The sequence below is a fragment of the Bos taurus genome, chromosome 15, assembly GCF_002263795.3.
Source record: "Bos taurus isolate L1 Dominette 01449 registration number 42190680 breed Hereford chromosome 15, ARS-UCD2.0, whole genome shotgun sequence".
NCBI lineage: Eukaryota > Metazoa > Chordata > Mammalia > Artiodactyla > Bovidae > Bos > Bos taurus.
The window spans coordinates 52,818,973-52,842,655 of NC_037342.1; the positions used below are offsets into that span (position 1 = coordinate 52,818,973).

Here is a 23,683-nt window from a genome sequence, read left to right on the forward strand (position 1 = left end):
GCAGAAGTTTTAATTTTTGTGTGGTTTAATTTATCAAGCTTCTATTTTATGGCTTCTGGGTTGGGAGTCATGGTTAGAAAGGCCTTTCCCTGTCTAAGCTTATAAATCCATTTTCCCATGTTTTCCTCTGGTATTGATATTTTATGTTTTCTTGTTTTATTTTACATTTACATCTTTGATCCACTTGGAATTCATCCTGTGTAGTGTGAGTTATGGTTCCAACTCGATTTTTCTTCCAGATGGCTGGCATTTTCAACTCAGGCCTTACTTGGTCAGAATGGGAGCATCTTTTTGGAGTGGGAGGGGAACAGGGCTGTGGCTGTTGGGGATCAGTGGCCAAGAGTTGAGGAAGGCTTGGGGCAGCATGGAATAACTTGATGGACAGGTGGAGACGGGGCAGAGGCGGATGGCACCACATCCCCAAATCCTCATCTGTGCTGTGTGACTTTGGACAAGTCCCATCCCTCTCTGGGCCTAGAGTATCATAGATGAAGGGGCCCTGAAGATCACCCTGATCCCAGGGTTGAGTGTAAGGAAGGAGGAAGCCAGCAAGAGAGGGCTGCCTGGAGGCAGGGGCATAGAGGATGGCCAGCAGTCCAGCCCCGACTCAGGCTTGGCTGAACTGGAGGGGAGCTGGCAGTAGAATTCACTGTGTTCCTGGAGTGGGCAGGCGGGAAGGTGGAGATGGGCAGGCACCCTAAAAATACCCACTACAGCCCGGCACTGCAAGCAGAGGTGGGGGCAGGCCCTTTGCCAGCCCACCAGATCCAGGAATGCATGGGGTTGCTGGGGGCAGACACATCGTCTGTTGTCTCAGGACTGTGGGCTGAGCCAGTCATAGCCATTCTTAGAGGTCCTCTACCCCCAGACATGAAACAGGCATCCTTGGTCCTCACCAGTAGAGAAATAAGAAAGTCAGAGTGGACAGACACCACCCCCCACCCCAACCCAGGGTCTAGTCTTGGCTCTGCTCTGGACTTACTGTGTTACTGGGGTAGATCTCTGTTCCCTAGAGTCTCTATCCATCAAAGGGACAACTGACCTTGCTCTGGTTACTCCCCCCACCCCTAGCCCTCAGCCAGATTCCAGTTTTATCTTGAGGTCCATGCCTCTTCCCCTTTACAGATGGGGAAACTGAGGCCATGGAAGGACCTGACCCCTGCCCTGCCTTTGCTCTCCTTGGCTTTCCTGGACCTATGGACCCTCCTCCCTGCCCCCAGCATGGCCTGTACCAACTCCCCACCCCCACTCCTGGGCCCCAGTGGTCAAATTCCAGGGCTCCATTGCCATAGCAACACCCAGCTCACAGGGCCCCTCCTCTTGGGGGTTCTCTGCTAGTCCAGGGAGGAGACAGAGAGGGCCTCTCGCCCCTGGGAGGTGGAGGGGTTGGCGGTGGGGTTGGGGGAGGTCAGACCCAGCTGGCTCTCGTTTGTTTTCCAAGGAGAAAATGGAAAAGGCACAGAGTGTTGCAGTAAAGATTTCTCAGTTATCTCAGAGACAGTGGGAGGGACAGAGGTGGTGTCCTGGGCTGGGGACAAAACAGACACCCAGGAAGCCCCTCCCAACCTTGTTCCTGGAAAATAACCCCATGGCAAGGTCTGAGACCAGAGAATTTAGGATGGGAGATGGACGATTCTTCCCAAGGTCACCACTGTCCAGTACTAAGGCCACTCAGGGACTGAGGGACCCAGCCCAGCTTGGCCTTTCCCCTGCACAGACCTGCCCATAGTACAAGGAGCTGCCAGGGGACCCTTGTAAGGGAGCTGCTTGGTTCTGGGGTCGCAAGAAAGGGCTGCCAAGGGCTGCCTGCCCTGGAAGAGGGCCGGTCAAGATTACCTCTGAGATGACCTGCCTTCTAAGCTTCTCTGGTTATTCATAACAGCCAACATTTATTGAGAGCTCTTTGTTCCAGGTCCTATGCTAAATAAGTCCTTTAAATTCTCTATTATATAGAGGAAGGAGCTGAGGCACACCTGTGGGCCTCCGAGTGCCCAGGGCAGCCATCAGTGCAGGCTTTTCTCCTTGCATATTCCTATGTATAGTTCATGATGCTGACATGGTGTGCTACATGTTTCTGGCCTCTTTTGTAAATTTTTATTTATTTATTTTGGCTGCACTGGGTCTTCACTGATGTGCACGGACTTCTGGTTGCAGTGAATGGGAGCTACACCCTAGTTGCAGTGCTTGGGCTTCTCATTGCCGTGGCTGCTTTTGTTGCGGACCATAGCCTGTAGGATGTGCAGACTTCAGTAGTTGCAGCACGTAGGCTCAGTCGTTTGAGCACGGACTTAGTTGTCCTGTGGCATGTGGAATCTTCCTGAGCTAGGAATCAAACCTGTGTCCTCTGCATTGGCAGACAGATTCTTAACCACTGGACCACAGGGAAATCCTTGCTTCTTTCATTTAAGATTATACTGAATGTTTCTCCATGGCATTTGAAAGAGCTCTGTGGTCAGTCTCCGCCTTGTGAAGAAGGCAGTGTGAGTGTCCTCCTCGTGCTGGGGGCCTGGCCTGCTATCTGAGTTTCTCCGTTGGGCCGGAGGGACCCTCTCTCCTGCACTGTGGAATAGGTATGGATATCCAGACTCCTTGGCTCCCCAGATGCACAAGTCCTGTCTTCTGTGAGACCTTGAGCCAGGTCCTGGACTTCACTGTGCCCACCATCCTTTTGTGTAAAGCAGGAAATAATAGGGCCCCCCCAGGAGGCTGATCTGGAGGTTAAAATAAATACCCGTAAGTAGCACATTATGAACCTCTCAAGGGAGATCAAGTCCTGTTTATATGCCATTGCTCTCTTCCTGTGTTCAGGCACAGTAAGGTTAATCGATTTACCCAAAGACCCACAGCAGTTCAGTGGAAGAGGGGCATTTGCACCCCAGCCCCACAACCTCCTGCTCACAAGAACCTGAGCAAGTTATGGGTCCTCACTGAGCCTCGATCTCCCCACTGAGTTGCTGTGAGGATCTGATGACATTAGGCCCTGCAAGCGTTTTGTAAACTAAAGTGCTGAGTTGGTGTCTCTTATTGTTAGTATCACAATAGTAAGCCCAGAGAAACGCTGAGATTTTAAGGCTGGAACACCAGAAGCCCAAGGAGCTCAGAAAAGGAGCGGGGAGTTGACAGATCTGGGCTGTCAAGACAGCTTCCTAGATGTAGTGGTCCTAACTCTGATGCCTTGGGAGAGTGGCTCAGGACCTAGACGTGGCTCAAGCTGACCTTCAGCTATAAATCTTGTTGTGTACTGCAACCGCCCACCACAAACACGTTTGACACACAGACACACACCACACACACAACACATGGTGGGCATTAGGGCTGGTCACCAGTTGCTGACACAGTGCAAAAGGGCTTAGAAGCCATGGCTGCCTCTGGTCAGTCAAGGCAGAGACCACTTTTGTCAGCATGGCCCCAGCCCAGTGACAGCCCCCTTGAGGTAAGGTTGGAGGGATCATTGCGTAGGGTATAGTCACTGTCCCTGAGCATCTCGGCCACCCTTGGTTTGTCTGGTGTGATGGTGGGGTTGGGGTAGGGGGGTGGTGGCGCTTCCCTGGTCTCTGGGTTGGGCCAGGGTCACCGGGGCTCAGGGCTCACTCCAGAGCCAGAGTAACGGATGGAACTTGCTCCTTTCTTGGGAGTGTCCTCTGGGTCCTGGAATAGGGCAGGGGCATGACAGGTAGGGGCCATGAGGCCTCCCAGCTGGTTCGGTCCCTTTGGATAAGCTGTGGTAGTGGAGCCCCAAGGGCCTGGTTCTGGCCTCAACTGCCTACTACCCTGGGGGTCAGGAGAAACTTTCCTCTCTGGGCCTCAGTGCCCATACATAAAATGGGAAGGAACAGTCCCTTCCCTGGCTCCCTCCTTCAAGGGAAGATTGGATGTGGACATTCTAAAGGTGCTGTGCACATTCAGTACACTGATACTTACTTCATTCATCCACTAATTCACACACATGGAGTTTACTGATCATGGGCTGGCTCTGCTCTAGGCATGGTTTGTGAGCTCAGAAGGGAAGGGAGCACCTCTTCCTTCTTCAGTCAGCATCCATGTCTAGAACAGAGGCCAGATTAGTGGGTTTATAGGAGCTGATAGGGGAGAAGGCAATGGCAACCCACTCCAGTACTCTTGCCTGGAAAATCCCATGGATGGAGGAGCCTGGTAGGCTGCAGTCCATGGGGTCGCTAAGAGTTGGACACGACTGAGCGACTTCACTTTCACTTTTCATTTTCATGCATTGGAGAAGGAAATGGCAACCCACTCCATTGTTCTTGCCTGGAAAATCCCAGGGACTGGGAAGCCTGGTGGGCTGCCATCTATGGGTTGCACAGAGTCGGACACAACTGAAGTGACTTAGCAGCAGCAGCAGCAGGAGCTGATAGACCCTCAAGTTTCCCTGGGCCTTCATTGGTCTAAGTAGAATTTCTGGCACTGTGGGAAGTGGGGAAGATGAGCTCTTCTGGCTGCGGAGCTTTGAGAGCCCCCAGGATGATGTCTGTGGCTCAGGCAAGCCCTGCCCCGCCTCCTCCCTGCCTCCTGGCTCCCCAAGGCTCTGGCCTGAGGCTGGCCTGGCCTTTCCCAGGGTGCCTGGACCACAGCCTAGTGAGTCATCTTCCGCTCTAGAGGCAGGACACCCCATCCCACCCCGACAGCACATACAAATGGAGGCTTCCCCCCACAACTGTGCCTGGGTTCGAGGGAAGGAGGGAGGGAACAGGATGGGCTGGAAACAGGCACTGGCTAACTTCCGTTCCCACGATCCTTCACCCCAGCCTGCCTGCATGCTGGAGAATGGGTGGAGGTGAGGGAAGCGAGCTCTCCTTTGCAGAGCACTTACTCTGCAATAGATGTTCCCCCTCATTTTAAAAAAAGATTTATTTATTTATGGCTGCTCTGGGTCGTCTCTGCTGCACACAGGTCTTTTCCAGTTGTGGTGAGCGGGGGCTACTCTCTAGTTGCGGTGTGCCGGCTTCTCGTTGCAGTGACTTCGCTTGTTGCTGAGCGCAGGCTCTAGAGCTGGCGTTAGTTGCTCAGGCTTAGTCGTCCCATGGCATGTGAGATTTCCCCAACTAGGAATGGAACCCGTGTCTCCTGCACTGGGGAGCAGATTCTTTACCACTGAGCCACCAGGGAAGCCCCACCCTCATTATTGAAGTGAAAAAAACCAAGGCTGAGGGGAAGGGATATTTGCAACAGCTGGAAGATGGTGGTGCGGGGCCCAGCGCGTAAGGGCCCGATACGCTGTGCAGTGGTCTGTGCTGAGCAAGGTTTAAACATTTTGAATGAATAATTTTTAGAGCTGGTAGGGAAGGGCTCTGGAAGCTGACCTCATCCACAAGTTCTGAGCCAGGACTGGGACCAGGGGCCAGACCACTGCTGTGAGCAGCAGTGTGCACAGGGTGGGTGGGTGCATTTCCAGGGAGCTAGGGTTGCTAGATTTAGCAGTTCAATGGACATGAGTTTTAGCAAGCTCCGGGAGGTGGGGAAGGACAGGGAAGCCTGGTGTGCTGCAGTCCATGGGGTCGCAAAGAGTTGGACATGACTGAGGGACTTAACAACAACTTTAAGACTTTGGGGTTCCCAGGTGGTGCAGCGGTAAAAAATCCACCTGCCAATAGAGGAGACACAAGAAACACGGGTTTGAGCCCTGGTTTGGGAATATCCCCTGGAGTAGGGAAATGGCAAGCCACTCTGGTATTCTTGCCTGGAAAATCCCATGGACAGCAGAGCTTGGCGGGCAGCAGTCCCTGGGGGTTGAGAAGTCGGACATGACTGAGCCTGTACACGCACTTAAGACTTCATCAGACTCCCAGTGGTATTCCTGCCTACTGCCCATCCACCCTCCCAACACACACACACACACACCCCGCATAAGCACATGCACATGCACACGCATCCCCACTCAGATATGGGACCCAGAAAATCTGGGTTTTTGTTTCTCTGCCTATAAAGTGGTGGTGACAGTCCCAACCTCTTGGGCCCTGGAGATGAGTTAATTCAGAGTGTACTAGCTCTTCAGGAGATGTTTTTCACATCTGTTGGGGTCTGTCTATTCTCCTACCTCCTAACCTCCACCTCCTGCTTCTGGCCATTATCCATGGTGTTAAGAAACCCTTCCAAAAAAAAAAAAGAAACCCTTCCTTCCCAGGCTGGAGGATCCAGCTGTATCTTCTTCAAATTAAGGCGTGGGGGTGTGGTTGTGGGAGAGCCCTGGAAGAAGAAAGGGAAAAAACCCACATGAAACAAGGCTGAAGTTAAATTCAAACCACATGCACCCCAGCCCCATGCCATGCGGGCCTCTGCTGCCACCCATGGGTGTTTGGAGGAAGTGCAGTTCCTGGAGCTCCAACTTCCTCAGTCAAGCAAGAAGACTGGGTCCTGGTACTGAAATCAGGGAGAAAGGTCAAACTGTCCACCCCCCATCTCTGGGCATGACCTCACTTATCCCCCTCCCTCAGGGAGCCTGGTGAGGAGTTTAGAGTCCACCTGTACCTTCCCTCCTTCCCCATTTGTTTACAGAGGAAGAAGCTGAATCCCAGAAGGAGGAGCAACTTGACAAGTCAGAGCAAGTCAATCAACAGATATGCATGGTGCACCTGTTGTATGTCAGGGACACAGCTGTAAACGTAGAGAGGTCTGGTCTCTGCTTCTATGGACATTATCCAGGGGACAGAATAGAGAACACAGCCCATAACCATCTAATTTAAGGTACTCTAGGCCTGATCCCAGAGAAGGCAATGGCACCCCACTCCAGTACTCTTGCCTGGAAAAGCCCATGGACGGAGGAGCCTGGTGGGCTACAGTCCATGGGGTCGAGAAGAGTCAGACACGACTGAGCGACTTCACTTTCAACTTTTCACTTTCATGCATTGGAGAAGGAAATGGCAACCCACTCCAGTGTTCTTGCCTGGAGAATCCCAGGAATGGCGGACCCTGGTGGGCTGCCGTCTATGGGGTCACACAGAGTCGGACACGACTGACGTGACTTAGCAGCAGCAGCAAGCCTGCTCATTTATGTTTTCTGTGACCCTGGTGAAGTCATACAACTCCTCTGATATGCTGATTATGCGGCATCAGACCCTAGCTTTGCTAAATTCCAGCCAGTTTTGCCACATCCAACTTCATAACCTCAGACAAGTTGCTTCACTTCTCCTCGCCTTTGTTTCCTCACCCGTAAGATGGCAAGTTCTTTACCTCTGAGCCACCAGAGAAGCCCGTAAAATGGCAGTAATAGTGATATGTAACTCAGAATTGGTGTGAGGATTACATGAGATAATACATAAGAAACAGTGCCTCACTGGACATGACTTGGAAGTAAAAGTCCCCACCAACGGTATACGGAGTGCATGTCATTCCCTGAGATGAGGGGTCAGGAGTACAGTGGGTGGGGTGTCCCTTCTGGGCTGAAAGGTGGGCAGCATGGTTGAGCCGCCAGAAGCTGGGCCTGAGTCCCAGCATAGAGAATGAGAGCTGCCCCCTCAATCCTTTCAGCCATCAGAGGTGGTTTCTGGAAGGGTGGGGAGATTTTCTAGTGCTACAGAGGTTGGGGTCCCAGATGGACCCCTCTGGACCAACAGTGAAATCTGGGTCTGTGCAGAAATCATTCTCTTACTTCATGTCTCCCATCAGGACATTAAGGACTCTGGGATCTTATCCCAGCTCCGCCACTTACTGACTCCATAACTATGGCTTCTTCACTTCTCTGGGCCTGCTTTCTCAGCTAGGTGGCTCTTACTCAGAATCTTTTGGGCAATCACTGTCAAGTAGTAGCTGGGCTGGACTCACCTTGAAGTCATGCTCATTCACAAGTCTGGCAGTTTCTGCTGGTATTTGAGTAGGACCTCATCGGTCTGTCAGCTGGGGTAGCCTGCACATGGCCTCTGCTTGTGACCTGGGCTTCCTTACAACGTGGTGCTGGGCTGTAAGAATGAGTGACTCAAGAGCAAGGTAGAAGAGCATGGCATGGGTGTGGCCTAGCTTTGTTTTTGCTTTTTTTAAAGAGCATGGCATGGGTATGGCCTAGCTTTGTTTTTGCCTTTTTTTAAGATTCTTTTTTAATGAGCATTTTTTAAAAGTCTTTATTGAATTTGTTTCAGTATTTCTGTTTTATGTTTTGGTTTTTTGGCTATGAGGCATATGTGGGGTCTTAGTTCCCCGACCAGGGATTGAACTGGCATTCCCTGCGTTGGAAGGCAACGTCTTAATCACTGGACCACCTCGCTTTGGATGTCACATAGTATCGCTTCTGCTGGACTCTATTGGTTGGGGCAGTCACAAAGGTCCACCCAGTTTCAAGGGTAGGGAACATAAACCTCATCACTCTGTAGGAAGAGTGTCAGTACCACACTGTAAGAAGACCATGTGTCATGGAAGATACTGTGATAGCTATCTGAAAAATGCAAGCTGCCACACTCCCCTGGACTGCTTATGAGGATAAAATGAGACAGTGATGTGAAGTACTTCTCCCATGCCTGGCACATGGTGAATGCTCAGCTATAGCTGTTTTTGGTTTTTACTGATGTGGCCCCTTCACTTTCCACCTCTGCCAAGAACCACAGGGATCACCACCCACAGAGGTGCTGTGCAGTCGCATGGCCACAGAAGACCACTGACAGGGATGCACAGACACGTGCATGAGCCTGCACAGCTGAAACACGTATTGTCTCTCATAATCCCACCTCCAAGTGCGCACTGTCTGACCTGAGTGGGGCAGTGACCCTGTGGCAGGAAGGACCTGAGGCTCCTTAGGCCCTTGATCTCTCCCCTTCCTGTTCTCAAAGCACATTCCCCAGAATTCTGGGGCCCATCCAGAGCAGCCAGTCCCAAGGGAGTCCCGTGGCTTGGAGACTGCCCTTGCAGCTGCCTGAGGCCTGGGAACTCGGTGGAGCCTTGAGAGGCCCCTCCTCCCAGAAGGGAGGGTCTGTAAGGGACAGGCTGTGACGTGGGAAGGGATGGATGATGGGAGGAAGAGGGAAGGGGTCTCAAACAGGAACAGATGGAGAGACCGAGGCCCCAGGAAGGGAAAGAGTCTTGCTCAAGGTCATATCACCTGGTCGAACCAGGATTTGAGCCCAAACTGTCTGGCTCCACAGTTTGCACTCCTAATTGCTATGCCCAGAAATCCCTCTTTTGGAGCTTTCATTGATGAACCTGAGGACCTGAGAAGGGCAGCAGCCATCAGCGAAATGGATAGCCCATTAGGTTGGGAACATCCAGTACTAACTCCATGCCCGTGGACACTGGTGGGGTCAGGAACGCAGACAGTCCATCTGGGCCATTAGCCAGGGCTCAGTTCCCAGGGAAGAGGCGCCTCCGTGATCCCAGCATTGCCTGTGGATGGACAGCATTTTGTTTTCTATCAATTCCGACCTGGGTCAGGAGAATGTGTCATTGTCTCAGTACAGATGAGGCTGCAGAAAGGCAATTCAGGCAACTAGGGCACCAGGGAGGCAGGTGAGCCCCAGGGGAAGTGGAGGGGGCTCTTCCCAGGGGAGGTGGTGGTTTAAGAGCACGGGCCCTGAAAGCAGCCACCCAGGCTCCACTGCTTACCGTGTAGGTGACTTCCCTGAGTCTCAGGTCCCCTGTTTGTAAAATGCAGGGATAACAGTATCGAAACCCTTTGTGTAGGACTGCCGTGGGGATCAAAAGAGCCAGGGCTTGGAAAGCAGGGGTGGGGTGCTTGGCACCTGAAAAGTGTTTAAATAGCATTAGTGATGGTTAAGAGTGGTGGTTAAGATTCTAAGATTATGGAGTTCCCAGTGTTCTGATTTGAGCAGCTCTGGGGCCCAGACATTCTGCTGGTAAATACTTATGTATCTGTGCTCATGTGAAAGGCTGGAGACCCCTCCTGGCCTGAGAGAGCCTGATGGGACCCACCACCCCTGAACCTGTACTTGTCATTTTTGTTTTCAAGTTCCTATCTTCCCACACAGACTGTGGTGCCCAACAGGGCACAGGCTTTTTTTCTTACCTTTGAGTCTCCACCCAGCACTATGCTTGGTACCTGGAAGGTACTCAATAAATATTTGTTAAACTGTCAACAAATGAATAAAATAAAAACTCGGTTAACTTCTCATCTATTGGATCATGTGTCTGTGTGTCCATTTGTGCTCATTTATTGATTCATCCTTCTGTTCTTCCACCCATTTATTTATTCATCCATCATCAATCCATCCTGTTATTTTTTTCAGCCATTACTCATTAGCCATCCATTTGTCCATCCGTATGTCCTTTTTCATCACTGGTCCCCCAGTTGGCCCAGCTCACATGGCCCTAAGTGGGCTAGAGGTCTTGCAGGTGATTTTGGTGGGGCTCGGGGTGGGAGTGTGTCCAGAGGCAGGCTGGCGAGTTGTTAGACTTCCCTCAGAGCTGGGGAAGCAGTCACAGACTAGGTCAGGGTCGGGAGGATTGGTGTCGCCCAGGGCTGGCAGGGGTGCCCAGCTGGCCTCCTGGAGTGAGGCGGTGCCCTCGTGGATCAGAGCCCTTTCCTGCCACTGGGGAGGGTGGTGTATGGGGTGTGGTGGGGTTTAGGGCATGAAGAGGGGGGCTAGATGGGCCTATACCAACTACCTGAACAATTAAAAACTATTCTGAGCCAGATTCGCTTGAAACAACTGCAGATACCCAAAAGGAAAAGAAATCTGTGCCTGAAATGGGAGCTCAGAGGAGCTCCAACAGAATCCAAGCTGCCCAGGGGTATCTTCAGCCTCCACCCCAGCTGACTGGACTCTGAGGAGTTCTGATACCTGTGCTGTTATCGGGGAGATGCCTGGACACCCTGATGCAGCAGCTCTGCACTCCTGTTCTTTCTCTCAGCTTCCCTCATCTCCCCACCCCCACTAGCCCCTGTGTTGCCACGGCAATGGGCTTGGATCTAATTAGCCGTCTTTAATGAAGCAGCCACAGCCCACAGTGCCGTCAGCACCAGGCCTCACCCCACTCTCCAGGGCGGGGACCTCTGGTGAACTCTGCCTTCTGGGCACCCACTTGCCTCTGGATCTCTTGACCTTGGGACCTGCCTGGCTCCTCCAGGAAGCCCTCCCTGAATACCCCTCACCCCCATTTCCTGAGGCATGAGTGATTCCCTCTGCTGAGCCCTGTGTGTTGTCTGGGAGCTCCTGGGTGCCAGCCAGAATGGATTCATCTCTGCAGGGCCTGGTCCCACTGGAGGGAATGAGTGCAACTCACTAACAAGCCCCAGCTCTGCACTGCCTCGCAGCCACTTAGAGGAAAGAAGACCCAGGTCATATAGCTGGAAAGGGTCAAATAGGGGAGGAGGTGTTCAGAGAGAAAGCCAAATGTGGAGTTAAGTAGCTACAGTGATCAAGCAATGGGCCTGGGGTGAGGCCTTCGGACCACCGGCCCTTTTACTCATGTGGGATTACCTTTGGGACCTGGCTATTTGGACTGGTGTCCATCCTCCTTGCTCAAACCATCACTCAGTTAACTGGTCTGGCTGTTCCCAACCTTCCCTGCAATGTTATGAGCCCAGGAGGAGGAGGAAGAGGAGCAGGCCCTGCCCCTAGGGAAGTCCACAGTCTATCTCACTCAGAAGGTGACAAGTGGGGAGTCTCACTGGTCCCAAACCAGAGGCAGAAGAGGGCTTGGGCTCTCCCGGAGCACCCCTGCTTCTGCCTCCTTGGGTGGTGTCAGGGAGGCTGAGAATGCGCATTTCTAACAGGGCTCCAGGAGTTGCACTGCTGCTGGTGCTACTGCTAAGTCGCTTCAGTCGTGTCCGACTCTGTGCAACCCCATAGACGGCAGCCCACCAGGCTCCTCTGTCCCTGGGATTCTCCAGGCAAGAACACTGGAGTGGGTTGCCATTTCCTTCTCCAATGCATGAAAGTGAAAAGTGAAAGTGAAGTCGCTCAGTCATGCCCGACTCTTAGTGACCCCATGGACTGGAGCCTACCAGGCTCCTCCATCCATGGGATTTTCCAGGCAGGAGTACTGGAGTGGGGTGCCATTGCCTTCTCCAGGAGTTGCACAGGGACGCACTTTGAGAACCACTGCTAGAGAGGGACCAGGAAGGGAGTTCATGCAGAGCACCCACTCTTGCCTGCGTTCGTTCTTTCACTCAGCAGACTGGCTCAAGAGTTGCTTAGGGTGGGGCTCTCATGAGACCCAGGAGAGACAGATGGGTTCATCAGTGGTTCTCTCACTATGCAGGGCAGACTTAGCGAGCACCCATCAGGTGTCAGGCTCGGCCACCTGGTGCAGCCTCTGGGAGCACCCCCACCTCTGGGTAGTTAGTGCTCACTGCTCTGGGACCCCTGCCAGGCTCAGGTCACCCCGGTCTTCTCTTGCTACTTTCTTGGAATTCCCTATGCCTGTTTTCATTGTTGGCTACATAGGGTTGGTCTGTTGGGGAGTTAAAATTTTAGTGTTGGATATCTGGGGACTCTGAAGATGCTGCTACTGGCCAGGGGTGTGGGGTGTGGATTCACCTTAGTTGAGAGCCAAACAGGGGGATGGGGAGGCAGTGGGGCAGAGCAGGATAGGAGGCTGCAAGGGCCAGCAGGAAGGATTGATCCTGTGCCATGGGGATGCCAGGAAAGTTTCATGAGCTGGGACCTGCATGGGCTCTTTGCCTCTGGGTGGGGACTGCTTGGTGTGTGGGGAGAAGGGAGAAGGAAGAATTGCTAGAGTTGTTGTTTCATTAGCCAACATCTATGTGCAGAGGGCTATGGCTTATGAAAGGGTCGTGTGCCCTGCCCTCAAGGAACTTACAGTCTCTTGGGAAGAGAGGAGCATCAATCTAGCTCAAGTGTATAATTTTAATCTGTGATACCTGGTTAAGAAAAACTGAGGCTCTTTGAAAGCATAGAGCAGCTGCACCTGACCTAATCAGAGGTGCAGGGACCGCTTCCCTGAGATGACATTTGCACTACAACTAGTCTTAAAGGAAAAGAAAAAGCACTTGTAGAGACTTCCCTGGTAGTCCGGTGGCTAAGACTCCATGCTCCCAATGCAGGGGACCTGGGTTTGATCCCTAGTCAGTGAACTAGACCTCCCCCATGCTGCAACTAAGAGTTTTCATGCCGCAACTAAGACCTGGTGCAGCCAAATAAATAAATTTTAAAAAAGAAAAGCACTTGTAGGCGAGAAAAGAGACATGGGCCAGGGCCCTGGGGTAGGAGAGAGCCTGGTTTGTTTCTCTCAGTTAAGACGGAAGTGGCAGGGGAAGGGGCTCTCAAGCATGGGGGAGCTGTAGGGACTGGGACTGGCCTGGTTGATGGGGTCAGGAGTTCTCTGTGCAGGAAACCCAGAGGGAAGCAGGTTTGGGGAGGGAATCCGTTAGGAGTGTGGTGAGTGTGGGAGCCTTCAGTATACTAGGGAATTATGAGTTCCCCAGGCAGCTGCAGGGCACATCAGAGCCCCATGGTGAGGTAGAAACTGGTACAAAACCAAGCTCACGTGTACCCCTCATGATTAAATCAGTCTGGAATAGGTTTGGGCACCACCTGGGATTTAGGGAACAGTTTCTGAGGATCCCACCAGGAGGCATCCTGAAGGACAGTCTGGTGGTGGTGGGGGCTGTGCCTATAAATGCCTGAGCCCCCTACCCGTGGGGGTAGTGGGATGGGGTAGAGAGGAATAGGACTCAAAGCCTCTTGGACTGTCTCAAGCACAGGACATAGGTCTACTGGGTGGAGCAGGTGTTGGAGTGACTCAGGGTACGCCGTTCCCTGGTAGTCCCCTCCATGGTCCAAGTGCTGTGTCCCTGGATGGAGGACAGCAACAGTTTCCAGGGATGTGTATGTGTGCACATCCCTAAATTTGTGTGCCTATTTGTGCCTGGTTATAGTTGCATGAACACGGAAGCACGTGTGGCTGCCTGCAGCACTGGGTCGGTTTCATGTGTGTGTCAGTGTTCAGGTCTGTATGGGATTATGTTGTGTGTGTCCTTGGCTCTGACCCACGCGTGTATACTAGTCGAGGACCGAGGGCAGGCATCCATGTATGTGGGCTGGTTCTCTGTGGGCATTTGCATGCCCCTGCATGTGCCTCCGTGCGTACAGGTGTGGGAAAAAGTGTACTCGCCTTTGTCCACGGGTGTGCGCAGACTTGTGTCCACAGAGGGAGATAGATCTGCGACCGGAGGCCGCCGTGTGGCGAAGCTGCGGGGGCGAGGCGGGGCGCCTTTGGCGGGTTGGGAGAGAGGGGCTCGAGTGGAGGAGGCGGGGTGGCCCGGGGGCGGGGGACTCCCTCCTCCCCTCCGCGCTGCCGGCGGCGCCGCGCTGGGCTCGCAGGGCGCGCTCGCCCAGCGGAGGAGGCTACAGCGGCGCCGCGGGCCCGGCCGCCGCCATCAGATCGCCGCTGGAACTGATACCGCGCGACCGCCGCCGCGGCCCCGCTGAGCCCCGCGGAGGGAGCTTCGGTGGGAGGGAGGGGGCCCGTCGACTCCCGGCGCCCCCGCCCCGGCGGCGGCGGCGGCGGCGGGCCGGCCGCATGCTACAGATGGTGAAGACCCTGGCCCAGTTCACCATCGCGCTGGAAGACATGCGCGATCTGGGCCCAGCCGCCGCCTCCGGGGAGCCCGCCGGGGGGAGCAACAGCGCTGACCCTGAGGAGCCCGGGGAGGCCCAGGTACGGGGAGGGGGAGGGGCATTGAGGGACCTGGGCCAAGGCTTAGGAGTCTGGCGCCCCGGACTGGGGGAGGCACAGGCAGAGATGCTGGGGCCCAGCCTGCCTGGCTGTGGGGCTGGGGACTCAGTGATCAGTGATGGTGGCAGGGAGATGGAGGGTGTGTGAGAAGTCCTGGCAGGGGTGATGTGGCTAGCAAGATGCTGAGGTTTGGTGCCACCAGAATGCAAACTGGGGATGGCAGAAGGGCTGGCAAGCTCAGCTGGGTAGCAGGCCTGCACCCTGAGACCCAGCAGTGCTTGGCAGTCCTGTGCTGAGCGCCGATACAGGTCAGCCTGGAGGCTGAGGCTGTCACCAGGGTACCCTGGGTCCACAGGCTTTTGCCAGCCTCTGTTTCAGGATGAACGTATGTGCTGGGGGCTAAGGGCGGTCAGTTTTGCTCCCCTCCTTGCCATCCTCTCCCTGCAGTCACTGGGCCTGGGAGGCGTCATGCTGGGGTGGCAGGGATGGTGTCCCCATTCCTGGCTCAGTGTGTGCTCCCCTGCGGGGTAGGGGGAGACTTCCACCCGCGGTCTCTGTGCTTTGTGTGCCTCTCTGGGCCTGGACTCTGATTGTTCGCTCTCCTGGGCTCCAGTGGGGGCTGTGGTTTTGTCCTCCTCCCTGTGCTGCATTGTGTGTTTCTCTAAGGACCTGGATGCATTCTTTCTCTTTGTGGGGTGTCTGGCCTTACGGCTCTCTGTACACATGTCTCTGTCTTCATGCCGCATATGTAGGAGTCTCGGGCTTTGGGTCATGACGTCCCAGTTATACTGGTAGGAGAGCCCCCCCGCCCTGTCCTCCTGCTGTATCCCTTGGGCCCCACGTCCCCTCCCCCTTCAGTGCCCCGTGTAGTAAAGGTCTGGGGTTGGGGCTGCTGAGGGGTGAGAGGCTCTGGGGGAGGCTGGGCCTACAGGGCTGTCCCGCCCAGAACAGGTGTGCCTGCTGATCTGGTTGACAGCTGCACTGCCTGTCCCCTGCTTCCCCTGGCCCCCACTGATACTCACACCCGTGTCTGGGCACGTGCGGAAGGGGCGCTCAATGCAGTGACAGGGAGCTGGCCTTGTTTTCCGTACCTCTACCTGACAGCTGAGTGACGGCCTGCTGTGCTTTTGAGCAGGGAGGAGGCTGGAAAGGCGGCTGTTGCAGCGTCAGCCTCACTGCATGAGTTACTAACCCCAGCTCTGGGCCATCAGGCCCAGTGCCCGCCCTGCCTCCCTCAGGAGGCCTCCCTGCCCATGACCCTCACTGCTGGGCCTGGGGAAGTGCTGGAGGAGGGGGCTGTGCCACCCAGGGCCGAGTTTGGCCTGATCCTACAGTCGGAGCTGCCTGTCCAGCAGGGAGACGGATGTAGATAAGCAACCTTGCCGAGACACAGTGAGGATGGTCCTTAAAGACCCAGTGTGTGCAGAGAGCTGCCCTGCTCCTCAGGTCCTCGCTTTCCCAGCACTGGGTGGGAGGTGTTATTTGTTCCATTTCATAGAGGAAAATGTAGAAGTCCAGGTGGTTAGGTAACCACCCACAGTCACACAGCTGGGAAGGGCCAGGCTGGGGACCCTGTGGCTCATGGCTGGCTAGGCAGTCTGAGTGAGAACTCCGAGTTCTTGGGCCCTAAGACTTAGCATGAGGTGACTGAAGAGACTCGCTTACCCACTCTGCCAGTCACTGGCTGTGTGACCTCTGACAAGTCAGGCCACTTCTCTGACTTGACTTCCTCATCTCTGTATTGGCGATGATATGTCCTGTCATAGAGCTGTGAGTGTGAGGCTGAAGTGAGGCCACATCTGTGACACGCTGAGGTGTTTCCCTGCAGGAGGTTGGGCATCTGGGCCTTTCCTTGGGAGGCCCTTCTGGCCCTTGATGCCCTCCCTCCCAAGCTTTCATCCTCGAGGGGCCTAGGTGGTGCTGCCTCCTACTGGAAGCTGCCCTGGTTTTTTAAGGCCTCAGAAGCACTATCATAGGTGGTCTGGCTGTAGCTGGGGGCTCTGAGACAGAATCCAGTGCCTTCTTACCCATCAGAGCACAGCGCTGAGGAGGGGGCAAGCCAGCCTCTTCCCCTCCCCCTAGGGGGTGTCATTCACACCCCACCCCGAGTTCCTAGCATAGAGGCCTGCTTTTTAAAGTATGCCTTGTGGTAGTACAGACCTGGGGACAGGCCTGACCTCTAAGTCCCTGAGTCAGAGGGAGGGGGGGACCTGCGGTGTCTACGAGCAGAGGGGTGAGCAGTGGCTGAATCAGGCCGACTGGGCAAGCCCAGTGCTTAGGCCACTCAGCAGACACAGACTGGTGCACAGTAGTGATCAGCCCTGCTCCACCGGCTGAGTCCCAACCCTGAGAGGCTCCCGGGGTGGGGACTAGAGGGAGGCCACAGACACAGACACTCACCATGGCATCGTCACACACGAAGAGCATCCATGCTGACTGGCAGGCCTTCATGGCTGGAGCCCAAGCTCCTGTTGAGGCCAAACCGAGGACTGACTGGGAAGGAGAGTGGTGAGGGGAGAATAAGCCCTAGAGATCTGGGGCCCAGCGGAGTTGGGACTTGGCTTAGGACCACTCCAGGAGCTTGGAGGAGGAGACCTCGAGTGGAGTCCTTGCCTGGGGAGAGAAGCTCCTAGAGCTGTGCCATCTGGGAAGGCTTCCTGGAGGAGGAATGGGCCAGAGGCATAGGAACTGGTGGCAAGGGGCAGGGGAGCTGAGTCCCAGGATGGAAAACAGAGAGGGCATCCCTAAACTGACTTCCAGAAAAACCTTGCCAGAGAACAGGGACTGCCCTGTCAGGGATATGCACCTTCCCCTGAGAGGGTATGGGTGTGAGTCTCCATAATGCAGATCATCAGAGCCTCGGAATGGAGATATCGCTGCCTGGATCTCCTTAAAATGGGAAGAATAATCACACATACCTCACAGGATGGTCAGAAGGAGAAAATAGTGCACGACATTTAGAATAGTGCCAGGCATGGAGTAAGGCTCAGTTAACCTCTTTCACTGAGTGAACCAGGACCCAGCCTTGTCTGAGAGGGGCTGAGCCCTGCCCCTGCCTTGCTGCGTGACATTTAGCACTGCCCTTACCTCTTTGGGCCACCTTTTCTTTATTGTAGCAGGAGGTGACAGTTTTGACTTTCTGGGATGATGTGAAGCCCTGGGTAGGGACTGACCCCATAGTACTCAGTCCAGAGGTGGGTTTTTCGGAGTTGGCAGCTGGAGTAGGGGTAGCCTGGAGGCATTGCCCTTCGCAAATGTGAGAAGCTATTGACTTTCTTGAGTCCTTTTCAGGAGTCCAACAGGGGAGCCAAGAAGTAAACAGGAGATCTCCAAAGCTGCCAATAGGCCTGGAGAGGGGAGCGGAGAGATGAGAGTTGAGGAGCGCGGTCTGGGGAGGCAGGCTGGGAGTTGCAGGGACAGGTACTGTCTGCAGGGGGAGCACGCGAGCACAGACCTGGAGAGTGGAGGTCCAAGGTGCTTTGGGGAGGACAGACCTTGAAGACCTAGGAGAGGGCATGGGTGGGCTCTCTGGGCCCCTGTGACTGCAGGTGGCACGTGTGAAAGGAACAAGGCACTGCTCACCCTCTGCCTTCTGTCCCCCCAGGATATGCGGAAGCACGTGACCATGACCCTGCTGGACACAGAGCAGTCGTATGTGGAGTCACTGCGCACTCTGATGCAGGTGAGACCTGGGGTGGCCTGGGTCCCTGAACGCAGCCGTTCTGAGTTTGGGTGGCTGTTGGACATGTGGGAACACCAGGGTCCAGGTTAGAGAGGAATGACTGTAGGGCACACCACCCATCCGCAGAGGACGCTCCCTCCAGGGCAGGAGTGAATGCAGAGGGGCCGTAAGGAGGCCAGACTGGGGCACCAGCAGCAGACGCTCCCTCCTCCTGCTGACCTCCTACCTCTCCTGGCAGTGCTGGGTCTGAGCTTAGGTCTGTGAACCCCCTCTGGTCCCACCAGCCCCCCCACCCCGCCTTCACTTCATTCACTGACTGGAAAAATGTTGGTTGAATGGAATTAAATGTTAGCATGCACTATGTGTCAGGCCCTGTTCCAGGTACAGGAAACACCAGGACAAATAAGAGACAAGCCTCTGCTGCAGGAATTGACAGTCCTGCTAGGGACATAGTTGAGTATATGGGCTCTTAAGGCATCAGGTTGGAGTGGGGGGCACTTGGGAGGTAAAGGGTAAAGGAATTTTCCCTGGAGGACGTGCTGGTTTTCTTCTGCCCTGTCTTCTCAGTAGCAGGAACAGCTTGTGCAAGGTCGAGTAAGGAGAAACCTGGCCCTTTCAGGAGTCCATGTGGCCAGCACAGAGCACAGGGGTCAGTCCTGTGGTGATGCTGAGGGAGCCAGCAGAGCTCATGTGGTAGGGACCCTCAGTAGCAGGAGGAGAATTTGGACTCTACCAAGGGTCCCAGGAACTACTGAAAGGCTTTGAGCAGGGGCAGTGTGTAGTCTGACTCACGCTTTATAAAGTCTATCTGACTGCTGGGAGGAGGGTGCAGAAGAGGAGGCCAGGGCCACTGAGGCCAGGCAAGGGAGAAGAGGCCACCCCCCGGGGGGAGACTGCAGAGAGGGGAGTTGGGGACAGATATTTAGGAAGTGGACCAATCGGACCAGACATGGTAACTGGTTGGGCATTGGGCAAGATGGGGAAGCCCAAGTCATGGTGCCTGGGCTCTGGCCTAGGTGACTAAGGCACTAAAGGAGCCTTCTGTGAAAAAGGGGAGTGAGATGGTGAGTTGAGGTTCAGACCTGGGGGTCTGGAAAGCCCAGGGTCTGGAGCCCAGGATAAAGAGTGTGGGTCTGAGCTAAAGTGGGACCTAGTGGTCATAACTGGGGACAGGTTTTCTCAAACCACCTAGGCAGAGCAAGAGCGAGGGGTAGAAGGGAGAGGCTGGGGAAACATCCCAAGGATTCACTCATTCACTCCACAAACCCACCATGAAGCAGGCAGTGTTCTCTGGAGGGTTCAGCAGTGAATGTGAGTGATGAGGTCCTGTCTCCCAGAGCTCACAGTCTGTGGCAGAGACTGACAATGACCAGACAGGCTATGCGTGAGGACACATGGTGATGTAAAAGTGCACGGAGAGTATTCTTAAAACAGAATATTGTTCAGCCAAAAAGGAAATTCTGACACATGCTACAACAAGTTCTTGGACATTATGCTAGTGAACTAAGCAGGTCACAAAAGGACAAATACTGAATGATTCCACTTATATGGGGTACCTGGAATGGCCAACCAAATTCATAAAGACAGAAAGTAGAATGGGGCTGCCGGTGGCTGGGGAGGGGGACATGGGGAGTTGGTATTTAGTGGGTGCAGAGTTTCAGTCAGGGAAGATGAAAAAAAGTTCCAGAGATGAATGGTGGTGATGGTCCATAACATGAATGTACTTTAATGTGGGTATACTGAACCAGTCACTTAAAAATGATTAAAATGGCAAATTTTATGCTATATATATATCACACCACAAAAATACATCATTTATGTGTGTATGTGTGTGTGTATTTTTTAAGATGCATAGAGCGTTGAGAACTCAGAATGGGGGTCTGCCCTAGTGTTGGGGGCAGGGTATGGGGTGTTTAGCTGAGACCTGACGGGTAGGTAGGATTTAAGCAAGGGGAAAGCTTGGAGGGACTTGTTTTAGGTTGAGGACACGGCAGGAACAGGGCTGGGTGGCTGGAGGAAGCCTAGAACAACTAGGAATAGGGAGGTGGCCAGTGTGGCTGCTGGGCAAGGAGCTGACCTTTATTGTGAGCCCAAGGAAGTCACAGGAGGGCCACACCGGAATTCCATTTTTACGAGGTGTCCCTGGCTGCCAGGCAGGAATGGATGTGCAGGGGTCTTGGGCGGTCCTTGGTTGTCCCCTAAGTGGGAGTCAAAGGCGTGGGAATCAGTCCAGGGATTTAGTCACTTGCTCCCTTCTGGGTGATGGCTAGTCTAATAATCTCACTCCTCTGAGCCTCCGCATTTTTGTCCTGTAAATATAACTAATCATGCCCTCTTCTCAGTGTGAAGATTGAAAGGTGATGGGGTGGGCGTGCCCTCTGCCTCTGAATCTCAGGGCTGCCGGGCTGCACATGTGGAGGCTTGCAGGGCCTGCGAGTGGAAGAGCTAAGGGGGGATGGTGCTGAGGACACCGGCTCAGAGTGTCTAGAGGGGAAGGGCGCGAGCAGGAAAGACAGTGTCAGCTGAGACCAGCTCGCTCGACGCAGCCCTGCTGTGTCGAGGACTGAGGTCCCACCCACGGGTCCAGAGCACAGCTCTGGAGCCAGGCCGCTGGTGCTGAAACTTGGCACTACCTCCTGACCAGCCATGTGATCTGGAGCAAGTTATAGATCCAGTCTCTGCCTCTGCTTCCTCGTCTGTTGAGTGGGAATGATAATAAGACCTGTGTCAGGTGCAGATTACGAGATGCATGTATAATTTAACATACTGCCTGGCAATTCTGCCTGCATGCATGCATGCGCATTTGTGTGTGTATCTATAAAATCACCTTTAATCCTTGTATTAAACTTGTGAGGCAGAAATTATAATAATGCTCTTCCTCACCTGAGGAAATGAAGGCTTAAGGAGGAAGAAACCTGCTCAGAGTCATCTATCTATTAAATGATATCCTAGTCTGTTTGGGGTGCTATAGTAAAAATTCCACTGATAGAGTGACCTAAACAAATAGAAATTTACTTCGCATAGTTTTGGAGGTGGGGAAATGCAAGATCAAAGTGCTGGCAGATTAAGTGCAGATGAGGACCGGCTTCCTGGTCTGTAGACAGCTGTCTTTTCACTGTGTCTTCCGTGGTGGAAGGGCTGAGGGAGCTCTCTTTCAAAGGGCACAAATCCCATTTGTGAGAGCTCCACCCTCATGACCTGCTCACCTGCCAAAGGCCCCACCCTGAAATAACCACCACATCGGGCCTTACGTTTCAACATATGACTTCTGGAGGGAACATAGCAAGCAGTAATACTAAGAGCTAACATTTATTGGGCGCTTAATATGTGTGCTTTATATAAGTTAATTCATATAAACCTCACTATAGACCCCTATTTTACAGATGATGAAACTGCTCACAGAGAGGTAAAGCAACTGGTTCAGGTTCACAGTGGGAACGAGTGCCATAGCCCGGGTTGAATCCCTGTCAGTCTCACTCTAGGGTGGAGACTGGACTCTACAGCCCTGGTGATCCCTCGCAGTGACTGCTGCCACTCAAGTTGATTTGTATTATTCCTGAGGGCCAGGAGTTCACAGTGAAGGAAGAAGTTAAATGCCAAGGTTAACAGCCAGAAAGAGGTGGGATTTGAACCCAGCTCCTAAGGGTGCACCCTTTCCTCAGTGTCACCATCACCCTTTGAGTCTTTCTGCAACCTGCAGATTCCCAGCTAACAGCACTGCTTTCCCTGACCAACCGCTCTGTCTTTTTTCCCACTGCACTTACTACCTTCTAATGCACTGTAATAATCTTGTCACTTAGGGTGCTGTTGTCTCCCTCCGTCCACTAAATTGTCAGATGCACAAGCACAGGGACTTTTGTCTGCCCGCAGATGCAGCTCGTGCTTAGAAAGCAGGACGCACAGTAGTTGCTCAGCAAGTGTGTGGTGGGTGAGTGCAGGTGTCGGCTCCTAGCAGGTTCTCCCTCGAGGTCCCTGTCGCTGTTTATTCTTTCCTCCAACTGGTATGCAGGCTTCTGTGTGAGGCGCTAGGACCCAGAAGTGAGCGGTTTAACTCCCACTCCTCGGGCAGCAGACCCTGGCAGAGATCCTGCCGGGGCTCAGACTAGCCTGGGAGCTGTGAGAGAAAGGCTGCGTGTGTCCTGTCACCCCCGCCCCCTCTGCCTTTCCAGAATCTCAGACCAGGCGAGAGCATTCTGTTGAGCTTTACTTTCTCAAACTTGTTTTAGAACAAGCTATTTTTTTTTTTTTTATGTTTGATGTAAATTTGATTGCAGCATTCCATATACTTTTTCAAACAGCCTAGTTTCTTTGGCTTGTAGTTACAGTTTAGGCCAGTAGAGGGCGACATCTACATGAGCCACTAGCCACTGAGCAGGGCTATTCAAGCTCAGGAAATAGCTCTGAATGTGGATTTGAAGTGAAAAATGGGAGTTTTAGTCATTAATTGACCAGAAGATCTGAAAACAGTGTTTCGGATATTGTCAAATAAGCCTTCAATAACTTTCCATATACCCTTCCATACCTCTCTCTACTTTATTTAACCCACAGCAATTATGGTCTTTTAATTTACCACAGGATTTCTGCATGTAATTGATTCTAAAACACATTCTTCACATTTTACCATCTCTGAAATCCAGGTTCATCCCATAGTTGATGGCCTATAATAACTTAATTGACAGCATTTTTTTTTTTTTTTGAGGTAAAGAAGAGTACTGATGCATCTTAGATTCGATGACGTGGTTTTTATTTATTTATATATTTAATTTGTGTATTTCGTCTGACTAGATTGTAAGCTCGATCTGGGCAGGGATTTTGGCCTTTCTTGTTCACTGCTGTCTCCCAGTTTTTAGAATAGTACCTGGCACATAGTAAATGCGCAAAAAAAAATTTGCTGAATTAGTGTGTGGAGTCTCCCAGGAGCCCAGTCTTCTTGCTTTCCTCACTCTAAGCTCTGTTCATTCACACATCCAACAAATCTTTCCCGACACCCCTCACCCCCAACTTGTGCCAGACCCTGGTTGCTGAGTGAGGGTGATGGGGCTAGATCTTTCCATCGCCCTCCTGGAGCTCCCAGGTTAATGAGGGAGATCCTGGAGGCAGGGCCACTGAGCAGCAGGCCCAGGTGATTTTGTGTATACCTGGGCCGGCGGGCTGGGGTGCCATCTCTCTGAGGGGACTGGCACCGACCCTGTGGCTCCTCCAGGGCTATATGCAGCCACTGAAGCAGCCGGAGAACTCCTTGCTCTGTGACCCGTCACTGGTGGATGAGATTTTCGACCAGATCCCGGAGCTCTTGGAGCACCATGAGCAGTTCCTGGAGCAGGTGCGGCACTGTGTGCAGAACTGGCACGCGCAGCAGAAGGTGGGAGACCTGCTTGTCCAGTCGGTGAGTGGCCCTGCCGT

At 53.5% G+C, this 23,683-nt stretch overlaps 1 protein-coding gene across 1 annotated transcript in view; it reads left to right on the plus strand.

Moving 5' to 3' along the window:
- The window catches only part of ARHGEF17 (Rho guanine nucleotide exchange factor 17), a 57,979-nt gene that overhangs the window by 20,207 nt on the left and 14,089 nt on the right, over positions 1-23,683 (plus strand). Inside the window, 2 exon segments of the mRNA NM_001282586.1 lie at positions 18,203-18,280; positions 23,484-23,666. Coding sequence (NP_001269515.1) covers positions 18,203-18,280; positions 23,484-23,666 — 261 coding nt within the window.